At 41.1% G+C, this 26,905-nt stretch overlaps 2 protein-coding genes across 2 annotated transcripts; both read right to left on the bottom strand.

Moving 5' to 3' along the window:
* Positions 1 to 338: 338 nt before the first annotated feature.
* Positions 339 to 4,244, bottom strand: aldh8a1 (aldehyde dehydrogenase 8 family, member A1; the record flags this gene model as incomplete). Its single annotated transcript, XM_083898270.1, has 7 exons — positions 339 to 791; positions 862 to 1,023; positions 1,777 to 2,033; positions 2,668 to 2,817; positions 2,902 to 3,057; positions 3,161 to 3,308; positions 4,098 to 4,244. The coding sequence occupies 7 exons, from the start codon at positions 4,242 to 4,244 to the stop codon at positions 339 to 341; spliced, it is 1,473 nt and encodes a 490-aa protein (XP_083754396.1).
* An 814-nt stretch (positions 4,245 to 5,058) lies between these two features.
* Positions 5,059 to 26,689, bottom strand: hbs1l (HBS1-like translational GTPase). The gene is made up of 18 exons (XM_083899176.1): positions 26,533 to 26,689; positions 25,861 to 25,929; positions 24,650 to 24,784; positions 24,175 to 24,426; positions 15,796 to 15,904; positions 15,265 to 15,524; positions 14,322 to 14,487; positions 13,207 to 13,324; positions 11,039 to 11,185; positions 10,375 to 10,449; positions 10,149 to 10,266; positions 9,799 to 9,867; positions 9,601 to 9,705; positions 8,966 to 9,056; positions 8,527 to 8,635; positions 8,305 to 8,405; positions 7,554 to 7,698; positions 5,059 to 6,798 (listed from the first exon to the last, which is right to left on the bottom strand). Exons 1-18 carry the CDS (start codon positions 26,573 to 26,575, stop codon positions 6,787 to 6,789), a joined length of 2,124 nt encoding a protein of 707 aa, XP_083755302.1. The 5' UTR covers positions 26,576 to 26,689; the 3' UTR covers positions 5,059 to 6,786.
* Positions 26,690 to 26,905: the final 216 nt, after the last annotated feature.

Here is a 26,905-nt window from a genome sequence, read left to right as displayed (position 1 = left end):
ACATCTGATTCGGGGCACAGAGATCTGATTATGAAATTCTGATTTTCAAATCAGATTTCTGTCACTTCATGAATGTGATCCAAGAAATCCAGAAAGTAGCTTATGAGTGAGAACAATCATATCAGACATCACTGACCTTTGCGATACACCAATATGATGTGTTCTGTCACAAGACACTTGTATGTTGTTATGCAGGTGAACCAACAAGTATAATCTGTAAAGAATCTGAACTGAATCACACTAGAACAACGTGGCTGATATTCGGGAACATAGCCTGAACATGAATAATTCAAAGATTGCGGAGGCCGAAAATCAGTTGTTAAAATCTGATGCTCGATCTAGTGTTTGACTGTGATGCTCTTCACTTCAGTGAAGAAGTGGTAGGAATCCTTCCCTCCTTCCCTCCCCACACCAGAGCTCTTCATCCCTCCAAACGGCAGGTTCAGATCCCTCACCAGCCAGCAGTTGGTCCAAACCAACCCTGCCTGAATCCGCTTGGCCACGCGGTGAACCTTCCCCACGTCTCGAGACCACACTGTGGCCGCGAGACCGTAACGCACGCCGTTCCCCCTGGAAACGGCCTCGTCCTCCGTGTCAAACGGGCTGACGCAGGTGACCGGGCCGAAGATCTCCTCCTGCATGACACGGGAGCTGTCAGGTACACCTGAGATGATGGTCGCCGGCATGAAGTAGCCCGACTTGTTTTGCTCGGGCAGGTCCAACTGGTCGACTCCCTCGCCACAGTGGACAACGGCGCCTTCACATTTCGCAAGTGCTACAAAGCTTTGCACCTAGAGAGCAAAACATAAAGTTCAGAAACATAGAAAACTTTTGTCTAATGCCCTTTAACCGCATCCTTACCTTCTCCAGGTGCTCTTTGCTGATGAGAGCGCCATTGTTGTTGCTGGGGTCAGAGGGCACGCCAGTCTTCCACTTCTTGGTTGCAGCCACAAATCTTTCCAGGAACTCAGAGTAGACACTTCTCTCCACATAAATCCTGCTGGTGCATAAACAGATTTCTCCCTGAAAGCAGAAAAGATGAGGACAGATTTTGAAGCTTATGAGTCAGGATACTGTTTCCAAGCAGCTGCCTCAGAGCATGTATGGGGTATGAGCTCCCCTTGGTGGACAAACCATGTTACTACAGTCTCATCATATACAGACTACACACCATTATATGTATACTGAAATTGCTTTCCTGTATACAGCTGTTGTAAAGATCATGATTTAATAGGATAAAAAAAAAACGCTTTTAATATAACACTTTGAAAAACTTTATACAGTGATTTAATCGTTTTATTAGTTAAAGGTGCCATATGTAAGAATGTGGCCAAAAACGGTTACTACATTCAAATTCACAATACCGAGGTTTTTTAGGTTTTGTTTCGTTTCATTTCCATTGTAGCTCAGACGTAACTGGCAACTCGTGGTTGTTCGGCAGCTGAGACTCTGATGACTGCAATGATTGGTAGACGGCGGTAGGTGGCGCCACATGCCAAGACATGATTTCAAAACATAAACATGATTTGCATTTTGGCTGTACTGTTGTTGTTGGTGAGTTCAGTTTGTTATATGAACATTATTCCTGAGTCTTTGTGACATATTAGGAGGATTTTATGGCCAGTTGCTTTAGATTTATTACATAATGCACCTTTAAAAACAGATGTGCATAGGTCAGATTGAAGATAAACTAATGCTAAGATTGGAAAGTGTACGATATTAAAGACAAAAGTAAAGCAATGAAACGATTCTTTAACACTGCACTTTAATTCTGACCTGATTGGAGAAGCTGGAGCGAACTGTGGTCTCGATGCACTGCTCCAGGTCTGCGTCCGCAAAAACGATGGCAGGGTTTTTACCCCCCAGCTCCAGGGAGAGCTTCTTACAGTAGGGGGCGCACCGCTCTGTGATGCGCTGGGCGGTCGCCGTGGAGCCAGTGAAGGAGATCAGCGGGACTTCAGGATGACCCACGAGAGCGTCACCAGCTCGGGGACCGGTGCCAAACACGATGTTGACCACACCCGGAGGGACACCTGTAGAGACGGACGGACAGATTTGTGTGTCTATTATATCTGTCTTTCTTATCTAGTGGGCTTTAATCGGTTATGGTCAAGGTCAGGGATAATGCTTTGGTTAAAAGTGCATTATGTAATAAATCTAAAGCAACTGGCCATAAAATCCTCCTAATATGTCACAGAGACTCAGGAATAATGTTCATATAACAAACTGAACTCACCAACAAGTACAGCCAAAATATTTTGCAGACTGCAAATCATGTTTATGTTTTGAAATCATTTTTGGCATGTGGCGCCACCTACCGCTGTCTAACAATCATTGCAGTCAGTAGAGTCTCAGCTGCCGAGCAACCCACAGGTTGCCAGTAACGGCTGAAAACGAAACCTAAAAGACCTCTGTATTTTGAATTTGAGTGTAGTAACCGTTTTTGGCCACATTCTTACATATGGCACCTTTAAGATGTCCAAATGAATTGAAGTCAATGAGAGTCCTTAAAGGACAGCTGTATGTTTTTGTATGGGTATCTTAATGAGGAAGAGGACATTTTGGATGGTTTTAGGGTTAGGTTAAGGGGTCCACCAGTGTCCTCACTATGAATGCTGCACAAACATGTGTGTGTGTCTGTGTGTAATTGATGTTGCGCGGTCCTACCAGCCTGCTGCATCAACTTGCACATCATCCAAGCCGTCACCGAGGTCATCTCGCTGGGTTTGGCCACCACCGTGTTTCCGGCAGCGATTGCAGGTGCAATCTTCCAGGTCAGCAGGTAGAGGGGGAGATTCCAGGGGCTGATCAGACCAGCTACACACAATTCAATAAACACATCAAACACATACAGTAATGGAACACTTGCAAGTTCTACTGCAAAACACACTGAGCTCTCACCCACTCCCACTGGACAGCGGATGGTGTAGTTGAGGCAGCCAATGTGGTCCATTTGGCTGCAGTCGTTGGTGTGGTGAAGTGCCGATGAGGCAAAGAAGCGGAAGTTGTCCGCCGCGCGGGGAATGTCCACCATGCGTGCAAATGTCACCGTTTTACCTGTAGATGGAGGAGTGAGGAAGATCAGAGGACGATACAGCACCTGATTTCAGTGAACAGAAATTGCTGTGCACCCTGTTTTGTTAATGAAATGAAATGGCACCTTGGTCTCTGGACTCAGCTTGGGCAAACTCCTCCAGGTTGGCTTCAATCAGGTCAGCCATCTTGTTGAGGATCTGCGATCGTTGCTCTGGGCTGCGGGCGGACCAGTCGGGGAAGGCATCTTTAGCCGCGGCCACTGCTGCATCTACCTGCAAGGGAGTCAGATCACATTCTAGTTGAGGATGGAGTCATGTTACAATGGTGTTTCCCCAAACCTTTCATATGGGAACACACTTTATAAAGACAACACTGAGATAAACAAATCTCAACTTAAATTTTATGCATGCCATTTAAAACATATACAGGGGGAGAGAATAAATGTTGCTTTCAACTCTGTGTGAAAAAAAATAAATCACTTTACTTTAACTCCCATGTCGACTGCACATGGAGGCCGACTGACGTCAGGAGTCAGGAGTTTGTCGAATGCATAATTGTGGAGGAATGTGTGTGAATATTGGAAACTAAAAGTTCACTCTCATAATTTAACACACTGGTCAGACTTACGTACGTGGTTATTCACTTATATGAAAGGCATAAAATATGAAGGTTCAACTGGTGTCTAATGATTACACGACTGTTGACTCTGCAGAGAGCAAAGGTGCTTCCCCTCTGAGGGAGTTTCAAACGCAGCGTGCATCAAATCATTGACTGGAAGCTTATCAATAAAAATAAGGTTGTGTTTCACAATGAAATCTGCTCAGGATCCTGGGAATAATACATATTTCATAAAGTGTGTAAGCTTTTTTTTTAAACACAAACAAGGCCAAACAAAGGTCAAATGAGACCTGTACCTTTGACCTGCATGTTTTTTTTAATTACTGACAGCAGCAGCCTGTCTACCTACAACTTCTGTGTCCTTTCACTCACTCTTAAGAGGCCTAGTGCACTAAAATCATGACACAATTAATACATATTTGTGTGATGAAGTGAAGCCCCACCTCCTCTTTGCCGCTGTCCGGTACTCTGCAGTACACCTCTCCGGTGGACGGGTCGTAGGAGTCGATGAGGCTTCGACACGGCAAGAATTTCCCACCGATGTAGTTCTCCAGGACCAGGTACGAGTGCTGCCTCGAGGCTTTGGCCATCGTTGTCCACTAAATGCCACAGAGCACATGCAACTGAGAGAATGCCAGAGAGTGATCGTGCACCGGTGCAGGGGGAAAATGATGCATACCTTACTGCTGGTCCACCCACTAAACATTACACAATAACACACACACTGACACAACAGAGCGTGAGCTAATTATTCTCCCAAACACAAGCTACTGGGGGAAATGGACACATATCATTTCTATAAGAGCTGTTATAAGTAGATCAAAGCAGGTGTGAAAAATCATTTTTAACATTTAAATATAAACAAACATCCGTAACATTCAAATGAGTTTACAGAATGCTGATAAAGTCCAGCAGCGCCACACACTTCTCTCTTTGTTTCTCAGAGGCAACATCGACGGCCACTGGTTAACTGGTTGAGTGTGTGATCGTACACAGTTTTCATAAGTGAATTATGGTGCTCTGACTCTGTATACACACAAATGCTCCCTCAGACAGGTCTGTTAGTACGGTTTGACCAGGTTGGTTTCAGGTGACCGTACAAAAAGTTGTATATTTTCTGTCAACATTAACTACGGATGTGGCGATATCACTTTTTTTGTCTCTTGACACCGATATCGCAAACTCTAGTATCTACTGATACCGATATGAGTCAGATGAAGCCATTTTAGACCATTTATGAACGTTGAAGCTCATATGTGCAGAGTCATTTCAAAGACTGTAACAAATTCTCCCAAAAAAAAGAAATAAATAGCCCAAACACAACACAGCTAAAATGCTTAAGCTGATTTTTATTGACCTCCACCAGGAAGTATACGTATTCGCCAAAGTCTGTCTGTTGGCAACGTAACTGGAAAAGTCATGGACGGATTTGGATGACATTCTCAGGAAATGTCCGCAATGGGACCAGGGGAAAGACCAGGGCGTGATCCCAGGATGCGATCACTGTTTCTATCGCTATTTTGTGGAGGGCTGAGCTGCCTTGGCGGAGGTCTGCGCTCTCCGAGTGCTTTTCTGATTTTTACACCATGTGCATAGCTAAGCACGCGATATATTGGATTGTATCGGATTTTAAGTTTTTTTTTTATCCGATACAGTGATTCTCACCAGCATCTGACCGATACGGATTTCCCTCACTAATCAACTATCAACATCAGCAAAAAAATAGCATTTTGCGTATATTTGAATGATACTGGTCAAAAACCACTGGATAAGGACATTGAAAGAAGACAAAAAAATCCAGAAATACTAAATGCCAGACACTGTAAAAAGGGAAAGATGTGCTCAATTGATGTCTTACTGATTGATGTTAGTCTAAACCAAGAGCAATTTGGTAAAACTTATCTGTGAAGTAGCAATCACTGACTTCTCCATTATTTACCGCAGCTGAGTAAAACACCACAGAGCTGGTGACATCAGGTCATGGGATGTGAGCGAAAGTTATTTATTCTTAGTTGAAGAAACACTGAATTTGGGTGAGTTATGATGGAGCTGTTTCTTTTAGGAAGTAAAAGGTGTGTTGATTAGAGTTGGTTTTTTTTAAATTAAAATGAGTTGTTTAAAATAGTTTTATTTGGGAACAGTTGTTATTGGGGAAATAATCACTGTTCCTTTTTTGACTTCCAACTTACTTCCAGATTCACATTTTACTGCCGAAAAACCATAATTCCTCTCCGTGCTGTCAAACGTGGCTAAAACCTGTCATAGGGATTATCACAGGTGTTGAGAAAAGGACAAACGTGTTCAAATCAAAACTCAAACCACAGATTACTGATGTCATGTTGTTCATTCTGCATCAAGATTCTTCACGCCATCTTTACGAGCACAGCTGGTTTAAACACAGCGATAAAAACAGAAATACAGCTTCTTCACCCTCCCACCGTAGTTCTGCAGTGTCTTTGTAAGAAAAAAAAAAAGCCCTCTGAAAGTCTCCTTTTCAGATGCATTTCAAGTAATTATCTTTTGTTAATAAGAACAAAAATCATGTCTCTTAATACAGGTGGAGGTGGAAATTGTAATTTCCCTTTTTTTTTCTCAAACTACTTTTCTCTTCTTAAATACAGTAGAAAGAAAATGTCGTCATTATACCAGGGCTAGCCTATTGTTGTTAGCTTCTACGCTAGGTTTTCATAATTTATCGGACGAAATTAAATTCATTCAAAAAAGATCAGTGAAAATATTCACTGTGGAAGTCTCCTCCAGGGATTAATCAATTATTGTAGCAATTCATTACAATTATGCTCGTGCAAACTGAGATTCGAGAGAGGAAAGCTTTTACTGACGAACTAAGGATCAGACGGAGAAGAAATTTGAAGTTGGGGGGGAAGCCGGCCGACCAGCGCCGCCATGTCCGGATGTCAGGCGTCTGGTCTCGCTGCGGTTGGTATCGGTGCAGTTAGTGCTGACAGGAGAAGTCCAGTGAGGCAGCTGCTGTGTTGGATGGAGAGATGGATGGATCGACGTGACGCTCCGAGTCCATGAGTGACGCGACTCTGAGGAATTGCACTTTGTCTCTGGCTGCATGTCGTCTCCAGAACTAGGCCTGAGCAGCTCTGTGTTGATGGGAGCGGATCTTCATTCTTTGATCTGCAGTGAAGAGAAACAAAAGGAAAATGACAGATTACTCAGCTCAAGTGTGTCGTGCTGATCAATCAACATCAATGCAGATATATATCTCAGGAGAAAGGCCAGTTGACCAATACATACTTTCACATTTCATGATAAAACACTCAAGCAATAATAACAAACTCTAACTAAGATTTAATTAACACGCACACACTGGAAAAATAATACATTTGGATCTGTACCCAGTTTATCACAGAGACCATAAACTTAATCCTGAGATCATTTAATAAATAGTTCGTTACATTTTAAGTTATCTGCTCTCAGTCACACAAACACATACACACAAAACATAAGCATGGACAAACAGAGCTGAAACAATTAATCGGGTGCCATATGTAAAAAACAGCTACTACACTCAAATTCAAAATAAGAAAGGTCTTTTAGGTTTTCTCCGCCATTGTAGCTCAGACAAAACTGGCAACCCGTGGTTGCTCGGCAGCTGAGACTCTACTGACTGCTATGATTGGGAGATGGCGGTAGGTGGCGCCACATGCCAAAACATGATTTTAAAAAAAAAACATGATTGTCCGCAAAATATATAGAATATTTTGGCTGCACTGTTGTTGGTGAGTTCAGTACGTTATTATTCCTGAGTCTCTGTGACATATTAGGAGGGTTTTTATGGCCAGTTGCTTTAGATTTTATTTATTTATTGTCAACTATTTTGATAGTGATGATATTTTGATTGTTTTGTCCTAGCATGAGCTGCTCTTTACCTCAGTGACGACCCCTGCAGCAATGGTGGAGCCTACGTATCGCAGCATGAAGCGGCCCAGCTCCTTGTAGTCCTTGTACAGTTCTAATGACACCGGCCTCTGGGTCTGGATCTCCACAATGGCATTCATACCTTTACTTAAACATCTGAATGGGAAAGACAATCAAGTGTTAAGTTCACTTCTTGTAATAAGTGTTATGCAGGGGTTTGACATTTCCCTGTAAAAATGGCTTCCCTCTGTCGTTCTGAAGATGATACAGGAACAATAACAATCTACTTCATTGAGAATGATACAGGATGTGATACATATTGACATTAATAATAATAAAACAGCACTTGAAGATAATGGTATTCTAGTTTATAACCCTTTAATACCTAAGCTTATTTTAAGCTTATTAAGCTTATTTTTTGTCCAATATTCTAGAATAACTTCAATTACGTGTTAAAAATGGAAACTTGTGTACAGGCGTTTTTCCAACTCTCTCCTCTCTGGTGACAAAGACACTAATTCGCCGGCTTCCTGCGACGGCGCAAAGTAAAAGTGATGTGCAACTTCTTCTGCTTTCAGAAACCGTTGGAATTTTTCCAATAGCACAAAATCGTTGCGTAATTACAGTAACGCAAATGTGTCGTCTGCGATACGCTTGGTGTTAAAAAAGGGTTAAAAGTGCATGTCAACTTTTTGGAAAAGGACCACACAATAAGGGAGATCCCGGTGTGTGAGACCCCTCCCCCCCCACCACTCTACTCACTTTGGTTTCTTCTTGAGGACTTCCCCGTTGCTTTTGTGCAGAACGCTAATCAGTTTCCTAATGGTGGCTGGCTCACTGAGTGTCTGGAAATGCAGCAACACCTAAACCGACCGCACACAGAAAAAGTACCAAGCATAACAAACACAAACATGTTCATTAAAACAGAGAGCATGTTACAAATTTACAGTAAAGAAACTCGAGAGTGCCTCCGCCTGCACTTACAGGGAAGCCTTGTGTGATGGGGACTTCGATATTGAAGAGTAGGATTCGGGCTCTGAATCGAGTGCAGGCTCGAATCGGCTCCTTAGGATCGCAGAACACGCAGCCCACGCTGGACAGAGGAAGAAATAGTACCGGAAATAGAACAAATAGATTAAAACTAAGTGTAATCCAAAGAGCACATCACACCATGACAGCTAAATAAGAGCAAAAACTCTAATATTTATACATCAATGTCTTTTGAAGGTGAGGTGTGCTGTAATCCCATGAGGAGTGGGACTAGTTTAGATTAAGTAAGTGTAACAATGACTGCTGTTGCTTTATCTCGACTATTATACACAGAGACATACTTCTGCAGACTGAACATAGTCAAAAGCAAGTCAAAAAAAATGTATTTTCTTTTCTAAAGAGCACTAATACACTGTATTTGCCACTTATTTACTTGATTTTGATGATGTCCATGCCGGTGACCGTCAGGCTCACGTGGTCTCCTGCTGCAGCCCAGTCCAGTGCCTCATCGTGTAGAGTAATTCCTGCAGTGCAAAGTGTAAGTGACTAAATTACCACAAGGTGGCAGTGTGCCACACCCCACCTACAGAAGAGTCATCCTTTGACACAGATGCAGGTGTTCTTAAAAAGAACATGGGGGGGGGGGGGGGGGCGTGGGGGGAGGCAGAGTTCACTATTGTGCCAATGGAAATATTAAAATGCTCTTTGGATATTTAATCTCTTTAACACATTTTGTAGGTTTGAATTACTTTACTTTTGTCTTTAAATGATCCTGGTATAAAGATTCAACTCATTAAATAAACATACTACCACCATTTTCCCCTTCGGGGCACAGAAATGTGTTGTTCCAGGAACTGGATTATGCAGTTAGACTAGTGGTTTTCAGCCTATGACCATCAAATGCACACATAAAAACTAGGCCTTTGCAATTCTACCTCGATGATGAATAATTCAAAATTATGGCTCATTGACATAAAGTAAGAAATTACGTTCCATATGTAAATATTAAAAGTGAAGTACGAGTCGGCTGAATGCCAGAAATGGCAGCAAAGACACAGCAGTGCGTACCTTTGACAGTGCAGGTTTCATTCGGAGGCATGGCCTGTATTTTGTCTCCAGTCTGAATATAACCTGCCTCGATTTTCCCCGTGACACAGAAGCCTGAGCCCTGGTCTAAGGGAGAAACGGCAACATCAGCAAACACTTCAGTTTAAAAATGAAGAGATGAAACAGGGTGCGTGAGGAAAATCGCATCCGCGACTTCACCTTTGAACACGTCTGAGACACACAGTCTGAAGGGTTTGTCTACAGATCTCTGAGGGGCTTTGAAGGCATCTAAAAAAGAGAGGGAAAACATAACACACAAAAGAAAGAGGAACAAAAACATGACAGTAAATATTCTGAGAAGCCGGGTGACCAGAGTGATGAATCACTTTCATTGGAACTGGATGAATAACACAACCGACGTCTCAGTGGTCAAAGGCCAGATGATGAGCACTTTAATACCCACAACTATATAAACCTCAAGTCAATCTAAACCCGATAAAGAATTTGAAAATGATTTGATAAGTGCACAGAAGTCTCGATGTCAAACAGGACAAAGTGCCATGCATTACCGATCTGCTCCAGCAGGCTGGGACCAGAGTACCAGGAGGTGAGCTGTGAAACTGAACTCCTGGTGACGAGGTTTTCTCCTGACAGGCCACTGGTGGGGACGTAGAAAACGTCAGACTCCTGCAGAAATAGATTAACACCAGTTCATTTATATATATATATATATATACACAGTATAAAATATAAAATATCTTTATGGTAATGTGGAGTGATGTGATGCCAGCTCACCTTGAATCCCGCCTGCTTGAGAAAATGACCCAGTTTGGAGGTGATGTCTTGGAAACGCTGTTGTTGCCAGTTCACCTGATGTTAAAAGGAAAAATACCAAAATAGTAAGTTTCCCCTTTAGCAAGGCTTTGAAATGGAAATGTGTCAGCAACATACCAGTGATTGTAGGAAACAAAAACATAAAATCATATAAACAGAGTTTTTTGTTTTTTTTATATGAGGGCATTTTCGGAAGACGGAAACTTTTAGGGGTGTTGGTGACGATGTGCCTGCGTTCAAATGGAACAGGGAATTTGTTCTGGTTTAATTACTAAATCGGCAAACTCTCATGCTCTCATTTGTTAAAAATGCAGAAATGTGTTTGCCTCTGCTGGAAACAAAAAATATTGGGGTCAAATTTGCTGTATATTGTGGCTGAGGCTGATTTTCGCAATCAGAGCAGACAATGACCAATATATGATGCAACATTTTTTTTTTGGACCAGTCTGTCTGGCTGATTTTTCTTTTATTCAAATAAATATAATGTATTAATGACAAGAGTCATTAAAACAATTTTACTTTTAGAAGAAAACTTAATGCATTTATGACGTTTCTGAGAACTTGAAGTAATAATCAGCTGACTAATGATGCAAGCGTGTCAGTAAAAGTGTAGCAGAGGTCTGACCTGGTCCATCTTGTTGACAGCTACGGCGAGCTGAGTGACGCCCAGCGAACGCACCAGCAGAGCGTGCTCTCTGGTCTGACCACCCGCCTCGAAACCCGCCTCAAATTCGCCTCTGCTGGCATCCACCACCAGCACTGCCACGTCAGCCTGGAGACAGAACCAAGAGGAGAGATTAAAGTGGACATATTATACCCCATTTCTCTAGTTAAACTAGTTCCCTGGTGTCCTAATGAACATGTCTGTGACATGCTTTGGTCAAAATACCATAAGGATGAAGCACCACAGCAGTTCAATCACCCTGCCAAAACAGCCCTGTTCAGAACGCTCTGTTTAGTAGTATCTCTTAAAAAAAATTAAAAAAAATACTGGGAGCTAACAGCAGTTAGCATTTGGAAAAGTGATCATTTGCAGGCTCTAGCAGGCACATTGCCGTCAACATGTATCCACTGGACAGATAAATCCTCTGAGGCTGGAAGTGTGTGTAGAACGCTGTGCTGCACTGTGGAGCCAAGAATATAACTTTTTGTGGACTTTGCGGACTTCCAGTTTTCGGATACCGTGTTTTACGGACAAAGCGGAGCTCCGCGAGACAACAATTACAGGAATTTAGCACATTGTGACGTCCCAGTGAGCGCAGAAGTCAACATCGCGTGTTTCATCTCCTGTACTTAGACTGAGGAGGACCACAAAAACATGAGTGAGTCATCTTTTTTCACATTTTGGCGACTGATAGGACCTCCAGAATCCCAAGTATAAGGATTTAAATGATTAAAAAGTTGATTTTGCATAATATGGGACCTTTAAGACAAACATACATCAGTTTCTGAGCAGCATTATCATTCACAAACTCAGGCAGGCCATTTGGATTTAAGATCAAAACGAATGCTTTTAATGATTTAAATCTAAAAAAAACTTAGACCACAAACTCTTTTGCTTGTCTTTTAGCAGAGTAACAACATTCATTGTTAGTTGCAAAACTCCCAACTGCTGCATTTTTGGTAGGCTTTTGTAGTTCTCCCATGCAATAGCGTCTCCTGATGAGCTGATGGTGTGTTCAGGGACTCTATTTTTAGAGAAGATTAGCTTGGATGCATTTCTCTGGAAATTATCAGATAAAGTGTCTCTGATATCATCATCTTTTTTCCTGTGGAAGTGCTGATGCCTCTGACAGGAACTGCTGTCTGCAGCCAACATATTTGCTGACGTGTCTGCTCCTCCGTAACAAGCAGACGACATTTTTTCCAGGATGTCACAAAAATCATTGTATTGGTTTATTCCAATGTTGGTACATCTCATTTGCATTTTTTTTTTTTTTTTAAACTTCAATATTACTTGTTTTTTCTGACACAAAGGCAGACATTCAGAGCAAAAGTTTAGAGTATAAAGATTTAAGGGTTAAGTCTTAAGCCTAAATGTCTTTTGCATAAAATAAAAATAAAGGTTTTTGAGTTGTTTAAATTGGGAATGTAAAATGTCACAGTTGTTACACTCCTAATCTACAGAGATAAACTTGTTTGTAGCTCTTTAAATGTTCAAAATGTATTAGAAAGGGAAATCAGGAAAAATGGTTTTTTAAATTGATAAAAAAAATTATTTACTGAGGACAGAAACTACATGACTCACTATGCATTATATTTGAAGGCGCCTTTCAAGACACTCAAGTGTCTTCAAAGTTTACATGAAGAATTTTGCTGTGAACACAGTCATATGGTACGTAGGGAAATGACATGTGTGCCCCAAAAAAAATGACAAAACACACCCATACCGTCAAAAACACTTTCTGACACCAACACCCAAAACCACAAATGTTGTAGACGGGCGTGGCAGACTGAGGGTATACTGAAGGAAGGGTGGATTTAATCAGATGAAGGTTTGCCGTTACAGAAATACTTTATATCGCCTCAAGGTACATTTACAAACTGCATAGGTAATAAATCCACAAATGTAACTAATACTGTATATTCATTCACAGAAATGACATGACGTAAGATGTGTGTGTTTTGTGTATTCCCTTTTCACTACAAATGTACAATTTCTCATGTGGATAAAAAGTATTAATTTAATAATAATAAAAAAATATATACACAGAGTTAATAAAATGTGCAGTTATTACTCATAAATCTTCTATATGATCATGATTTAGGTCAGACCTGTAGGTCTGTGCATACCTGTGCAGCTCCAGTGATCATGTTGGGGATGAAGTCTTTGTGTCCAGGTGCATCCATCAGAGTCACCACCTTGGAGTTCGTCTCAAACTTCGTCATGCCCACATCCATTGTTACACCTCTGGAGAAAACAAATTATTTATTTATTTATTAGAACACCCCAGCCTCAAAATGTCTCTCTGAACTTTTTTTTGTTGCTTATTTTAAACATAAAAGGGCCAGAAAATGTCAATGCTTTTGCCCATTTTTCCAGAATGACTTTCAATATCTAGCAGGTATTTACAATTTACTGCATGTTAAAATACTGCATTAACAATTTAAAATGAAGAAACACTGCAGTTGTACGCAAACACCAGATTTTGAGTGTTAGATTTGATAAATGAACAGTATAAAGCAAATTTACATTTGTTGGAGTCCAAAAAGACTCCAACAAATGAAAACTATGTACAGGCTTTTTTTCCAACTCTCTCCTCTCTGGTGACAAAGACATCGATTCGCCATCTTCCTGCAATAGGGCGAACGAAATTACCGTAATAACCACACGTTGGCTTTGACGTGCAACTTCTCAGCTTTCATAAACCGTAGGTTTTTTTTTTCCAACAGCACAAACCATCGCATAATTACGGTAATGCAGAGTGCGCTTGTGCAAACGTGTTGTCTGGGACACGCTCGGGTGGGATTTGAATTGTTGATCTAATAAAAGCTCAAGAGAATTGTCTTCAGGTGTCGCAAGTGTCTCGATCTGTTGCCGCTCCCGTGTTTGCTGATATGTGTATATGAATTTTCTGCCTGTCACTTTCTGTTTCTGGTAGATTTCGCTTGTGTTTCACTTTAGTGACTACAGCGGAGAGGGGGGGGGGACGAAAAAGTCACATATCGTCTGCGTCAAAAGATATACCGCGACTAAACAGCAAAGCAAATTCTAACAAGATGTGGTTCTTCCATTGAGAAAGCCATTTGTTCTATTGCAGAAAACAATTCTGAGTTTGTTATCAGCATGAAGCACACGGCAGAAAGAGATAACTTGCCCATGTCAACCTGCACACAATGTAGTGTGAGGGATACGATGTTATGCAAGTATGTATATTTTTCTATTTGTCTTCATTTCCAATGTTTACCTGTCCCTCTCCTCGCCAGTTTCATCCAGGACCCATGCGTAGGCGAAGGAGGCTTTTCCCGCCTTCTTGGACTCCTGCTCATACTTGTGCATGGTACGTTTGTTGACATGGCCCAGCAGATAAAGCAGGTGGCCCATCAGTGTGCTTTTACCTGCATCCACATGACCTGCAGAGAAGGGGAATATCAGTAAAAGATACCAAAGAGTTAAGGACGCAAAAGGACAGGAAACCGACAGAGAGAAGGAGCTTAGAGGCTGGCACAGACAGGAAGACTGCGACAAACATGATAAGACAGGTGGGAGAGAGCGAATATAAGATATGGCAAAGGGAAGCCACAGATGGGAGAAGGAAAGAAGCAGAATTGCATAAGTGGAGGGAGGCATACAGAAATGGGAACAAGAAGTGGGGGTGAGGGAGGGAGGGGGGAGAACAGGCAAAAACGAAAGGTTTCACAGGCTGTGAGAAACGAGAATCATCTGCACGCCTGAAACTACCGAGTCACTTTTTCTGGTGTAACAGAGAATGAGAAAGTATGATCGAGCAACTGCACTGTTCTGGAGCTCAACTCCAACTCATGATTCACTGATCGGCAGCACATTAGACTTCAAGGAAGCAGGATGTTATTCTAAATCGGATACGAGGGTAAAACCTTGGTGAAATTTTACTTCTTGCACATTTTAAAATGAAGGAAATCGTCTATATATAGTTTCAGCAAAAGGCACATTATGTTAAAATACAATAATAAATATTTAGTTACTGTATTTAACATGGACAATTCCCCAGAATACAAATGTAGGTTTCTCAACAACACATGCAGTAGGTGAACCTCTTGTGTGGGGATGAAACTAAACTTTTTGTAATTCTAAATGTGCTAAAGTCCTTAATAAATGATTAAACTTACAAATGTGGTGATTCACAAATGGTTTTGGTGTGATTTTCTTACCTATGACCACCAAATTCAACAGAGGTTTGCCCCCCTGCCTCTTCTCCAGCTCAGCCTTGACATTGATCGACTGCCGGCTCTTTCCAGCACTGCGGCCTGGAGTGGGAACTGTGGAGGTGGGTTCATCGACATTTGACCCTTTAGACGGGGTCTCGGGACGTTTGGAGGCGACCTCTGTGGCCTGCGGTGTTGTGGTGGTGGCGTTTTCTGGACTGCCACCACGGCGAAATGAGGCAGCAACGACGTCGTTCTCCCCTGTGCTGAGGGAGAGAAGGTGGACGAGTTTAATCACACTGAAACACTAACTCTTGTCTTCTCTGACAACCGATAACTGTAGCTTTCAAAAGCATTAGCAGCACTGAAGATGCTTATCTACACTACACCCACTCATGTCACCAACACTGATCAGCAGCTTATCCAAATCTGTGGATACATTTCATTTAAATTAATCTACCAAAAGGCTAAACGTGTTTTCAGTGTATATACTTTTTTTCTTTTTTTTTTTACATTTAATCAACAGTGTTTAGGTACCTGGGAACATCAAAGCCCATGGTCTGCTTCTTGCCAGAGATGGTCATGCGAGCCACTTTGGGAACCACTTCAGAGTCCAGTTTAGTTTGAGACGCGTCTCTGCTTTTAGCTAAGGACAAGAGAGGAACAAAACTTGCTCAGAAAGGCGGCGATCATGGCTTTCATACAGCAGCCTCCGATACATTCTTAAGACTTTGTATGCTTCGATGTACATTCTTCTTCTTAAACCCAGGACTGAAGGGTTTTTCCCCACGCAGGGAGACCAGGGCTGCATATGTAGTCATTTTACAGTGATGCAAGAATTGAGTCAAAAACAAAAGATTTTCCAGCTCATTTGTTGTGACAACAGCTGCATCTGCAGAGTAATGACAGAAAATACATGGAGACAAAGTGCCACCAACTTTCCTGGTTAAAGGTGCCACTTACTGGCATATTAAATAAGTGAGCGAGTATACATTTTTGCATATGATCCAATCAGTTTCAGTCTCATTCTCTGCAGCAGTGAGACTTGCTGAAGTCACTGCCTCGTCATCCCAGTCCCATGGAGCCACCCATACCAGTCATATCAACCTCTTACTGATTCATTTAGACTAGGCTGCACAGCCGACCCTACTGCACACTTGAGAGTGTCTGTTCATACTTGTGTGTGTGTGGCAGTGTCATCCTGGTTCGCAAAGGGTTAATTTCAGAACTGGCCGTTACCCTGCTGTCTCCTCGTAATCAGGGGAGGGTGACACAGCATTTCACGAAATGAATCCATCAGTGAGGGCAGGGTTGTGCATGCATCATGACACACAAACGATTTTAATTCATATAAATAACCCATAATTGTTGATATGGTTTTAGTATTAAAAAAAAAAAGTACTTTTTACACCCAAAAACATTATCAAATGAGTTCACACAATGGGGATTAAGCCTATCAAGCTCCACATGACTGTGTTTCACGGTATAGTGGTGCTTGGATCGTGAGGATCATTGCCACACTGTATGTAAGGAGTGATAACCTCTTATGTTAAGAAACACTGAGGCAACAGCAGCATTGCATTAGTAAAGCGAGGCTGCACACAGATTAGAGTATGACTGAAAACACAACGAAGCGCCCACTTAAAAGTTTCAGGAGTTCAGAATTCTACTGCTTAAAAAACCCCAGTCGTTCAGCAGTTTGACAGGATGAACACTCCTCGCTCCCACCCGTCCCGGTGCTGCTGCTGTATACACAAATCCTCCCTCGGTCAGCTCTGATATAAGTGCTCGACATAGCCTGTTTTTGTTCTTTTAGATGAAGGACAAAGAATACAATTACAGTTACATCATGTCTGTTCATGAAGACCAAAGAGATCAGAACAACAACAAAATTCACCTAAATTCACACAATGCAGCTTCAAGGGTTTACAAATGCACATTTCTGGTGGTACATCTATGTTAGACTGCATTTTATGTTATACTAATCCTTGTGTGTGTGTGTGCTTCATGCAGTTTATTCATCATAAAAAACACCCTGGGGGGAAAACAGGGGGGAAAACAAAAGGAAAAATTGTGTCATTCAGCAGAATTATTAATGGACTTTCTCTAACCAAGCACTCTCTGAATGACTGTATGTGCTTGACAGAAAAAAAAAAAGTCCCCCGTCATTCTGAAACACTGACACACAAGCCTGGCGGATCACTCTCTCACTCTGAAGGGCCTTTTATTGTTTCTCAAGCATTCTATCTAATAGACTCTCATTAAAAAAGAGGTTGTAAAAACTAATCTATACAGAAATCAACAAGTGGAACACACAGACTCGTGCAGAAAGGCAGTTTAAAACAGTTGGAGATCTTCATCATCAATGAGATCTGTCTCATTATGGTGTTATCTGATGGCATTCTGACCTGCAGTGACAGGACATGGAAGAGAAAAAAAAGACCTTTCCCCTCCCTTCCACCTGTGTGAAAAAGGACAGCTTCCAATCTACTCAAATCTAACATTAACATGGATCTATAGTATTATTATAATGAGACAATAGGCTCAGCTCATCTATACTATAACCTGTGGTGAAACAAACAGGCGTTCCCTACTACACTCCCCCCCTGAGGTCTTCGGCAATAAGCAGAAACTTTTCAAACTACAGGAAATGTTGGTCTGTCAAAACATTATAATGCCTGATCAAACAACCGACTTGCTAGATATTGTTGCGCTAGCCTGAGGGATGCAGTAATAGTGGGGGTAGGCTGAGTATGCCTAGCAGGATCTCTTTCCTCTATTTAGATTGGCAGGTAAACAGTTGGCGTCTTTCCATCCAGGATTTCTCCAGCATATGGGGACCCTTCACAGTGCCTGAGTGTCAGTGAGTCATCTGTACACTATGGCCTGAGGGCTCAACTGAGCAGAGTTAGGAGTCCGCCCAGGATATGCAAATATAAGCACCTCCGCCACCCGCCCCCACAATTACAAACAAGTGTCTTTCAGTGTCTCTTTCAAATACATTTCTAAGAAAGAAAAAAAGAAAAAAAGACCTCTTTCTTCTTAAAACCAAAAAGGCATCGCACCATAAAATCACCATTACAATTTTGACAATTATTAGAAAATTTGAATTGTGAGACTACCCACCACTTGAGGCCGCTAAAGGCTGCAAAAGATAATTATGTTAGTCAAATCATCATATTTTTAATGTGGGGGAAATTAAGGGGAGAAGCTTTCAAATATTGCAACTGGGTCAAGTCAAATATTACAAGTTATTTCTGGTTGTTACAAAGACTCTTCAGAGTGCACACCCAGTGTTTCCTAAACCCCTACTTAAAAATGACATAATATAATATTTTTATGACATTTTTTCCACATTTAAAAATAATATGAAAAGGTAAATCAGCCAAAATGAATCACAAATTAATTGTATGTATGTTACTTATACAAGTAAATAGTGTGCCACCGAGCGCAACTGCAGTTTTGACTCCAATGTTCAATCAGCATTTTACCAGAAAATGACGTGTGGTACGTTGGACTTTCAATGCTGTTTTTGTTTTGGGGTTTTTTTTGTTGTTTTTTTTAAAGGAGAGGATAAAGTGGCAGATGATGAATGAATGAATGAATGAATGAATGAATGAATGAATGAAAACAGAAGACATGAATGAAAAGGACCATGAAGAAATCGAGAGGGAAAAGCTCTCGAGTGGGACCCACCTGACCACTTTCAAGATGAATCACATTCACATAAAGATATTGTCAGTGCCATCATTCAACATTTGACAGCATTTGACAACAACCTACTCAGCAGAACAGTCATCTCGAGTCATACCAACTACCATAGAACTCTCACCTTCTGTTGTGTTTACTGACACACTGATTATTCAAAACACAACTGCAGTGCAATGTATGTCACTCAGCAAAAGCACATGAACGGTTGGATATATATCGTCCACCAAAATAATCAAACATGTCAAACTGTTTTTTAAAAGTGAGGTGCCTGTTCAAACTACTACTGCATATGGAACTCAGACCTTAAAGCAGGGGTCACCAACGTGGTGCCCGCGGGCACCTGGTAGCCCGCGGGCAGCCAATACAGTGCCCGCGGGCTCACTTCACTTCACCTCACTTGCATGTATCCGTATGATCTGTCAGTAAAATATCTTTGATATTGTTTATAAAAACTGGTAATCGTTAGGAGTAAGCACTGGAAGGAATGTGTATGCAGTTGAATGCATAATATTAATCATTTAAATGGTAAACAAACAAAAAAATATTATATGGTAGCCCTCCATATTATTTTTTACCCTTAAGGTAGCTCTCTGACTCAAAAAGGTTGGTGACCCCTGCCTTAAAGTAAAGCATGAAACAAAACAACTAAATGAAAATCTGTGCAAACACTGATATGAACATTTATACTAAAAGCCTAAATAAGCTAGAGTGCCCAAGTGGAGTTTGAAAATGAATATTAATAAGATAATCATGTGCAATTAAGTCACTACTGGCATCAGATCACAGAATAATAAATGAACCGGATTTCTGAAATGTTGAAACTTGCTGCCAATTATTTGTGAAGCCTTTTCCACTCCATCGCTCAGTAAATACACTAAACAAAGTATCAACACACATATTGCTGTGGCCTTAAACTCTATGTCCATTTACACCTAGTTTCTGTCAGACAACTTTCTGTGGGTAAAATGTGTTTTTCCCCCCCAGTGTCTGCACCTCTTCACAACAAAACAATGTTTGTGCAACACGTAAAGCCTTGCAGAGACTGTGAAAACACAAAATGATTTGATCTGTCAAAGCTTCTGACAAAGCTGCGAAAGTTGAGAGACATGATCAGATTTTCCTACGTAGGTGGTGTAAAAGAGACACAGACAGTAAGACGATCAGGCTGCTGTGCCGAGTCGACGTGCGCTTGACATTTTCTCCATAAGTTCAGCTTCCTGCTCAAACCCACACAGTGGCTCGCTTTAAGAGAGAAAAAAAAAAAAAGGACACAACCGTGTATGGGCAAAACCACTTATTAATAGGGTACGTGGTCATTTCAAGACTAACCCTATGTAACAGATTATCTCCATTCGCAAACACAGATGACAGCATCTCCAATAATTCTTTCATAATGCTCCCAGGACTACACTGAGAAACTTGTTTGACTTCAAATGTTTGACTTGCAATTATTAGCACCATCTGCCCTTTGTTATCCATCATTCCCCTCGGGATCCACGGTCTATGTTTGACACCCTGAGGGTCAACTCACGGTGTCAAACATAGACCGTCCTTCTGTAACTGACTGTGTTCACACATCTTACTCAAACTCAAGTGTTCAAAACAACAATTAGGAGATAATAATCCCACCATTTTTTTTCTTCTACTGCCTCAACCATAGTAAGAACATGGGTGTTTTTGACAATATACAACAGGGAATCTTACAGTTGTTGCTGTAAGGCGCATGATCTTATCTGCTAGGTCCTAAAGTAGCTTTTGTTCAACTTTAAGTTATAACCACTTCTTTGGGGGAAAGATTGTCCATTCAAACCAATACCAATGACTCACACACTACAAATGTGAGATGATTACAGAAATCCTGTCCTGGCTTATAAAGTGCACCAAGTACTAAATTACTTGACAAAGTATTACCTCATTCTAAATGAAAAGATTCTATTCATATAGTTTGCAAAGTGTAAAAACAAGTGTTACTTAAACAGTAGAACTATAAGATCACACACACACATGCACATCCAGACACACGCACACTGAGCATATGTAAATTGCGTCAACTTTATTTCAAAATTAACAACTTTACCTGTGCCAAAGAGTGAAAACACAGCCATTATAATTCAAATCCATCTGTACATTGTTCAACTAAAAGCTTGTAAGAGCAAGAAAAGGTCAATAATTTGGCTCATGACTGATGGCATACATTTTTACTCATAGTCACTTCATTTGTCAATGGCAAACAACAATAAAAAGAGTTTATTTGTCTGTATGTACACGTGTGTGTGTGTGTGTGTGTGTGTGTGTGTGTGTGTGTGTGTGTGTGTGTGTGTGCGTGTTTTGTCACTGTCTCATGGGAAAATCTCCAGGTGTCCTCTAAACCAAAAAGTTAACCCCATGATCTCAAACACAGCAGTAAACCAGCACAATGGTTGAATGATCCATATTCCAGTAGCTGCAGTGCACCTGCAAACAAAATTCAACCTTTTTTTTCTACTTTTAAGGGTTCATGCAGCCAAGTGCTACAAAAAAAAAGAAAGAATTATTCCGTCACTTTTCCACGCCGAAGATCTACTTCAACGTCATACAAAATTAAAATTCCACTGGCTAACTAAGCATACAAAAATAAGGCTAATATTTTAAAATATAAAAAGATATTACCTACAGTAGATGAAATTTCTTTTGAAAATTTCTTAAAATCATTTAACATTAGCTGCGTTTAATATCAAGCTGCCAGGGTGGTTCTGAGGAGTTAAATCATCCTCTTTGACTAAAACATCAGTGACCAGTCTGAAGTAGTATCATCGTCTCCATACAAAAGAATAAAAGCTGTAATAATACTGTTTCTTGAACATTGTTTAGGAGTATCTCAAGAAGTCATACTGTTGATCCCATATGGGGTTTTTTTCACAACACATGACTGATAACTAATTACCCCGAGTGATGCATCTTTGAGCTAAGCTCAGCAGGAGCAAAGGCCACTTTAAAATTTACTTAAAATTCTATTAAGTGCTTATTTTTTACCTTCAGTCTACCTGGTGAAAGCTTTTTGCTGATTTGCACGGACAATGTCATCAGGCGAAGGTGTATCAAAGCAGAATGGTACAAGCGGTGAAAGTGGGGAAAATTGCTCTTTGGGTTTGTCCTGCAATTTACAGAGGAAAGCCTGGTATCCACTTCCTGCCTTCTGACATCTTATTTTTCCTCTCGATACAGTCCCTGTCCTCTTCTGATGTCTGCGTTTCCCAGTTGCCAAAGTAATTGCAAATACTGATGGTGTTGCAAAAACAGAAGAATCTAAACCCAAAGAAACTGGAGACTGAGTGGGCAGCGTAAGGAGGTCGTTGTCAAACTGGGCCATGAGTGTACTCAGATCAATAGCCAGGCCCGGCTTAGGTGACCTGTAGTTTTGGTGGTAAGACTTGTGGTCGAGCTTACACTTGATGCCATCTTCTAAAGTACTTTCTGCTAACACATCCGCCCTCTCTGGTTTTGCTGGTGAAAGGAGCGACGCAAGGGAGTACGGTGACCCAAATGAGGTGGTTGAGGTTTTACCTTTGTGTTCTGCAGAAAAGTGTGTAAAAGAGAGACCAGGTGGTTGCTTCGGTGTATTTGCAGGAGATTCGGTGTCAATGGGTTGAGAGGAAGCTAATGAACTTTGAGAATTATGCTGCAAGGCCAGCTGCGACAGTGAGACAGACCCACCCAGGAATGTAGGAATCAAGGTGGTTGGTTTTGAAAAGGTCTGTGTGTTTGCAGCGCATCCAGTGCTCCTTAGTTGAGACTGAATGTGTGTATTCTTGTTTTGGTGCTGTGAAGCTAGCTCAGACAGTGAGAGAGGTTGTGCTGGTGAAGCCATTTCTGAACACTTCACAGAAACTATGTTATCCAGGGGAGTGGAGAAAGAGTCACTGGTTGTTGTTCTGTGGTTCGAGTGCTCCTGGATTAAATCCGCCAGTGATGGGCCTACCTTAGGATCAGCTATTGTGGCTTTGCCTCCATTCCCAACTCCCACTATGAGCCGATTGCTCTGGAAGACCGAACTGAGACTCCCGAACCCAGGAGGAGCAGCCAGGGAAGAGTTTGAAGTTGTTGGATTTGGGTTGTTTAGTGCGAGACTACCGAGTGCGACTGAAAGGAGGGAAGGAGCAGAGCTGGGAGGTGCTGAAGTCATATTGAGAGATGCCAGCGTTCCCAATGAAAGACCACTGGGGTTAGACATAACAGTTGGAGGTGAATTAGCTCCTATAGTGAGACCCCCTAAGTGGGGTACACATTGCTTTGAGTCAAATGTTGCTGTCCCCTTACTCTTCTGCTCATGCTCAGACATGAGCTGCGCCAGACTGCTCATACCTAAACCCACATTTTGATTTTGATTTTGAGAGCATCTAGCAACTAGGTCAGTCTTATGTGGAGCTAAACGGTTGCGCAAGTTTGGTGCGCTTGCTGGCACACGTGGTTGCCTACATTTCCCTTGATCGGACTGTGGGTTATGTGTGATGGATGTCATGTCAGTGTGAGAAGCAGACAAGCAGGCTCCTTACCTTACAAAAGCCAATTGCAGGTGGAGAGAAGAGACAGGAGGCCAGATGAATCATATCATAAACATGAGGGGGGAAAAAACAGAAAGAAGGCACTTTGTTAAACATCTGTTTTTACACGACTTCAATTAGTCATCCCACACATATTTGTGTAAAATGAGAAATGACTGGTACATTTTTGTTTAAGGTTAAAAATATCATGATACAGGACTGGATGTGACCATGCTTTATCTTACAGTGTTTTTCAACAATTCTTGTGTTTGCGTTGTCTTTTGTTGTAACACCATAATTTACCTCATCATTAACCATGGAAAATTATGACTAGAAAATTCTGTAAGTACTGAAATGCTTTGTGAAATAATAGGTGACACAAATAGACAAGTTCCTATTTGTTTTCCAAGTATGTCCTCATGATGTAATATATATACACTCATATGTTATATATGCATATGTGTATAATACATTAAATATTTTGCCTTCAAAGTAAATAAAGTAAAATCAGTAGCCGCATGACATGAAAAAAACATTTATGCCCCAACTAGCTGTGACATCTCTTGTTAATTTATATTTTGGATTTTAAAACTTTAAACAGTAACTTAATACAATATGTATACAACTGAGTAACCTTTGACATGGAAGACAATTCATTTTGTTTTTAAATCCACTTCAGGCGTACCTTTCTCAGCCACGGCCTCTTTTTTGGTTCTCTGTGGTAGTGGAGCAGTCTCCTGGCCAAGTCTTGCCGGCACAGCTGCCTCCTCATTGGTGCTTCCTGTAACTGGGGCTTTTTTAGTGTCATCGGACAGGACTGCATCCAGTGCCTTCTGTGGATCAAATCCATATCTTATGGCTGCCTGGCTCAGGACTGCGTCTGGAAATGCATCTCCCAGCACTGTCCTCATATGGTCCAGACACGAATACAGCTTGGCTACAAAGTACAATACACAGTTGATATTGTATTTGTGATCAGGAAACAAATGACACATTACACAAAGAACATTTAAAAGAATATAGAAAAACACAACACGACAAAAAATACTAATTGAACAGCATCAAATCTTCAATTCCACATTTTTAAACTCAATTATCATATAGACCACAGGCAGACCTTGTAATGTTTAACTTATACTGTTGTCTGAAGTTTAGATTACCTTGATCAAGAGGATTGAGGTTGGAGCTTACAGCTGGGAACATGGGAACATCTTCCTCTCCATACTCTTCTTCCTCTTCTAAAGGCTCCTCCCTTGGTGCATGCCTTTCTTGGCGTGAGTAGATGAACTGATTCGCTGAAGGAACAAAACACAAAATCTTTATTTACTGACGAAAACATGACGTGATGTCTGCTTAAACTATAACTAAACCCCTGATCTAAGGGGTTAACTCTACCAAATGCCTGATTATCAAAAAATTAAACTGAAGTGGGCTATGAGAAGGATGGAGAAGAAGGGGTGAGGGAGCATACAACATACAATCGATCCAATCATATGACGTGTGCATTTATGTAATTCGTGGTTGTTTTGAATATCATAACGTTCTTTCCATTAAAATCAGGGTATTCTCTGCCACCTTTCAAAAGTGGTTTAGCAGATAAGTTATGCTAGTGTAATAATGTAACTAGGCATGTGACCTCAACAGTCCTATTTAACAATTTGAAATTAACTTTAAAAAAATACTTCAATTGCTGATTAAATGTACTCAATTGTTACCTTAGGGAGAAAGAATGCAATCTGGTTTATTCATATTGGCTGTTTTTGTGAACACATATGGTTGTCGATCTAACTACATCACTAGCCTCCTTATTAGGTACATCTATTCAACTGCTTGTTGATGCAAGAAGCTAATCATCAAATCACATGTCAACAACACAATACAATTTAAGCATTAAGACATGGTGAACCAGACATCAGAAGAAAGGTGATTTCAAAGGTATGGTTTGTTAGTGTACAGTCTGCCAGAAATTAATGTCAAGGTCTGATTATTTCAGAAAGTGCTGATCTACTGGGATTTTCACACACACAAAAATCACATGTGGGATGCACGAAGAATCTATCAGGTGAACTTCAGTTCTCTCATGGCAAAAATACCTGCACCCAGAAGAGAACAGCAAGACTACAAATTATAGTAATGCAACAAAAACTCAAATAAGGTATATAGAACACCCTCTTTTAACACACAAGGCGTCAAAACCGACAGCACCGACAGCAGCAGATCACGGCAGGTGCCACTTCTGCTGCTTTAATGTGTGTTCTGTGTACCTTATGGCTGCTAGTAAGTGTAGAATATCACTCTGAAGTCAGGGGAGAGAAAACGTACATCTTCCATCACATTCACCATGAATTCTTATGCAATCACTGATACCAACCTGTTGCTGGAGATATACAGCAGAGGTCATCATCCACAGAGTGTCCATATATGTCATCATCATCGAAGTCTACAGAGAAATATATAAGAGCATTAACATGCGTTTCTTTTGGGTGTTTGACACAAACATGTACAAAATCAGCTGCAGTTGAGAGAAAGAGATCCCTTTATAACAGCAGATGTTACGTTGCCTTTTCAGCAGCTTTCCAAGTACACAGTAAACACGACAGCCAGGTTCTTCTTTACTATTACATCATTGTATAAGAAGTTCTTTCGTGGGTTAAAAAGGTTAATGAGAAGTTGAAGTGTTTGCTTTACAATGTATGGGTTGCTACTCACATTCCTACCAAAACATAGGAGAGTTGCTATGTAAGCTGTCCTTTTGTAAGGAAAACCAGAAGTCATTGTATGAACTTGCTAAAGTTCTAACTTTATAACGTTAGCCTAAAAGCTTAGCTACGGAACTTGTGTACTGGTTATATTGTCCACCAATCTTGAGACACTTGCCAAATGACACGACAGCAATTGTATTTTGCCAGCTAAGTTAGCATTAGCTGGTGGGGCTATAATCAACAGCTAAACCCGCTAGCCGCTAGGCTACCTATGTAGCTTAGCTAATTCGAGGCCTCGTCGTGACGTTGAAGTCGTCATAGATAACTAAAGCTCATTGTACCTTCATCGTAGTTGTAACCTCGAACATTTCTGTGACGAGACATTATGTCTTTGTGTCGTCACTCGGCCCCAGCGAAACAGTTTTACAGCTCACAGACTGTGCTGACATGTGTCTTACTGTCCGGCTGCCATTGCTGCTGCCGCCGCTGCTGCTGCTGCGGGTGTGTGTGTGTGTGTGTGTGAGAGAGAGAGAGAGCGAAATTACGGCAGCTGGTTTGTGACATTTGATTTTGCAGCCTCGAAAATAGATGCAATACATCAAAGCTTCTGTGAATCTTTCATTTTACCACATTTGTATATTTTGCTTAATATTCGACCATGTTTACCATGTTACAAGGTTTATTTTTAATACTGACGTAACTTCCTGTTGGTGT

This window comes from Microchirus variegatus (assembly GCF_963457635.1).
Source record: "Microchirus variegatus genome assembly, chromosome: 12".
Classification (NCBI taxonomy): Eukaryota; Metazoa; Chordata; class Actinopteri; order Pleuronectiformes; family Soleidae; genus Microchirus; species Microchirus variegatus.
The sequence above is the reverse complement of the archived record's forward strand: the minus strand, read 5'-3'. Positions and strand labels throughout refer to the sequence as shown.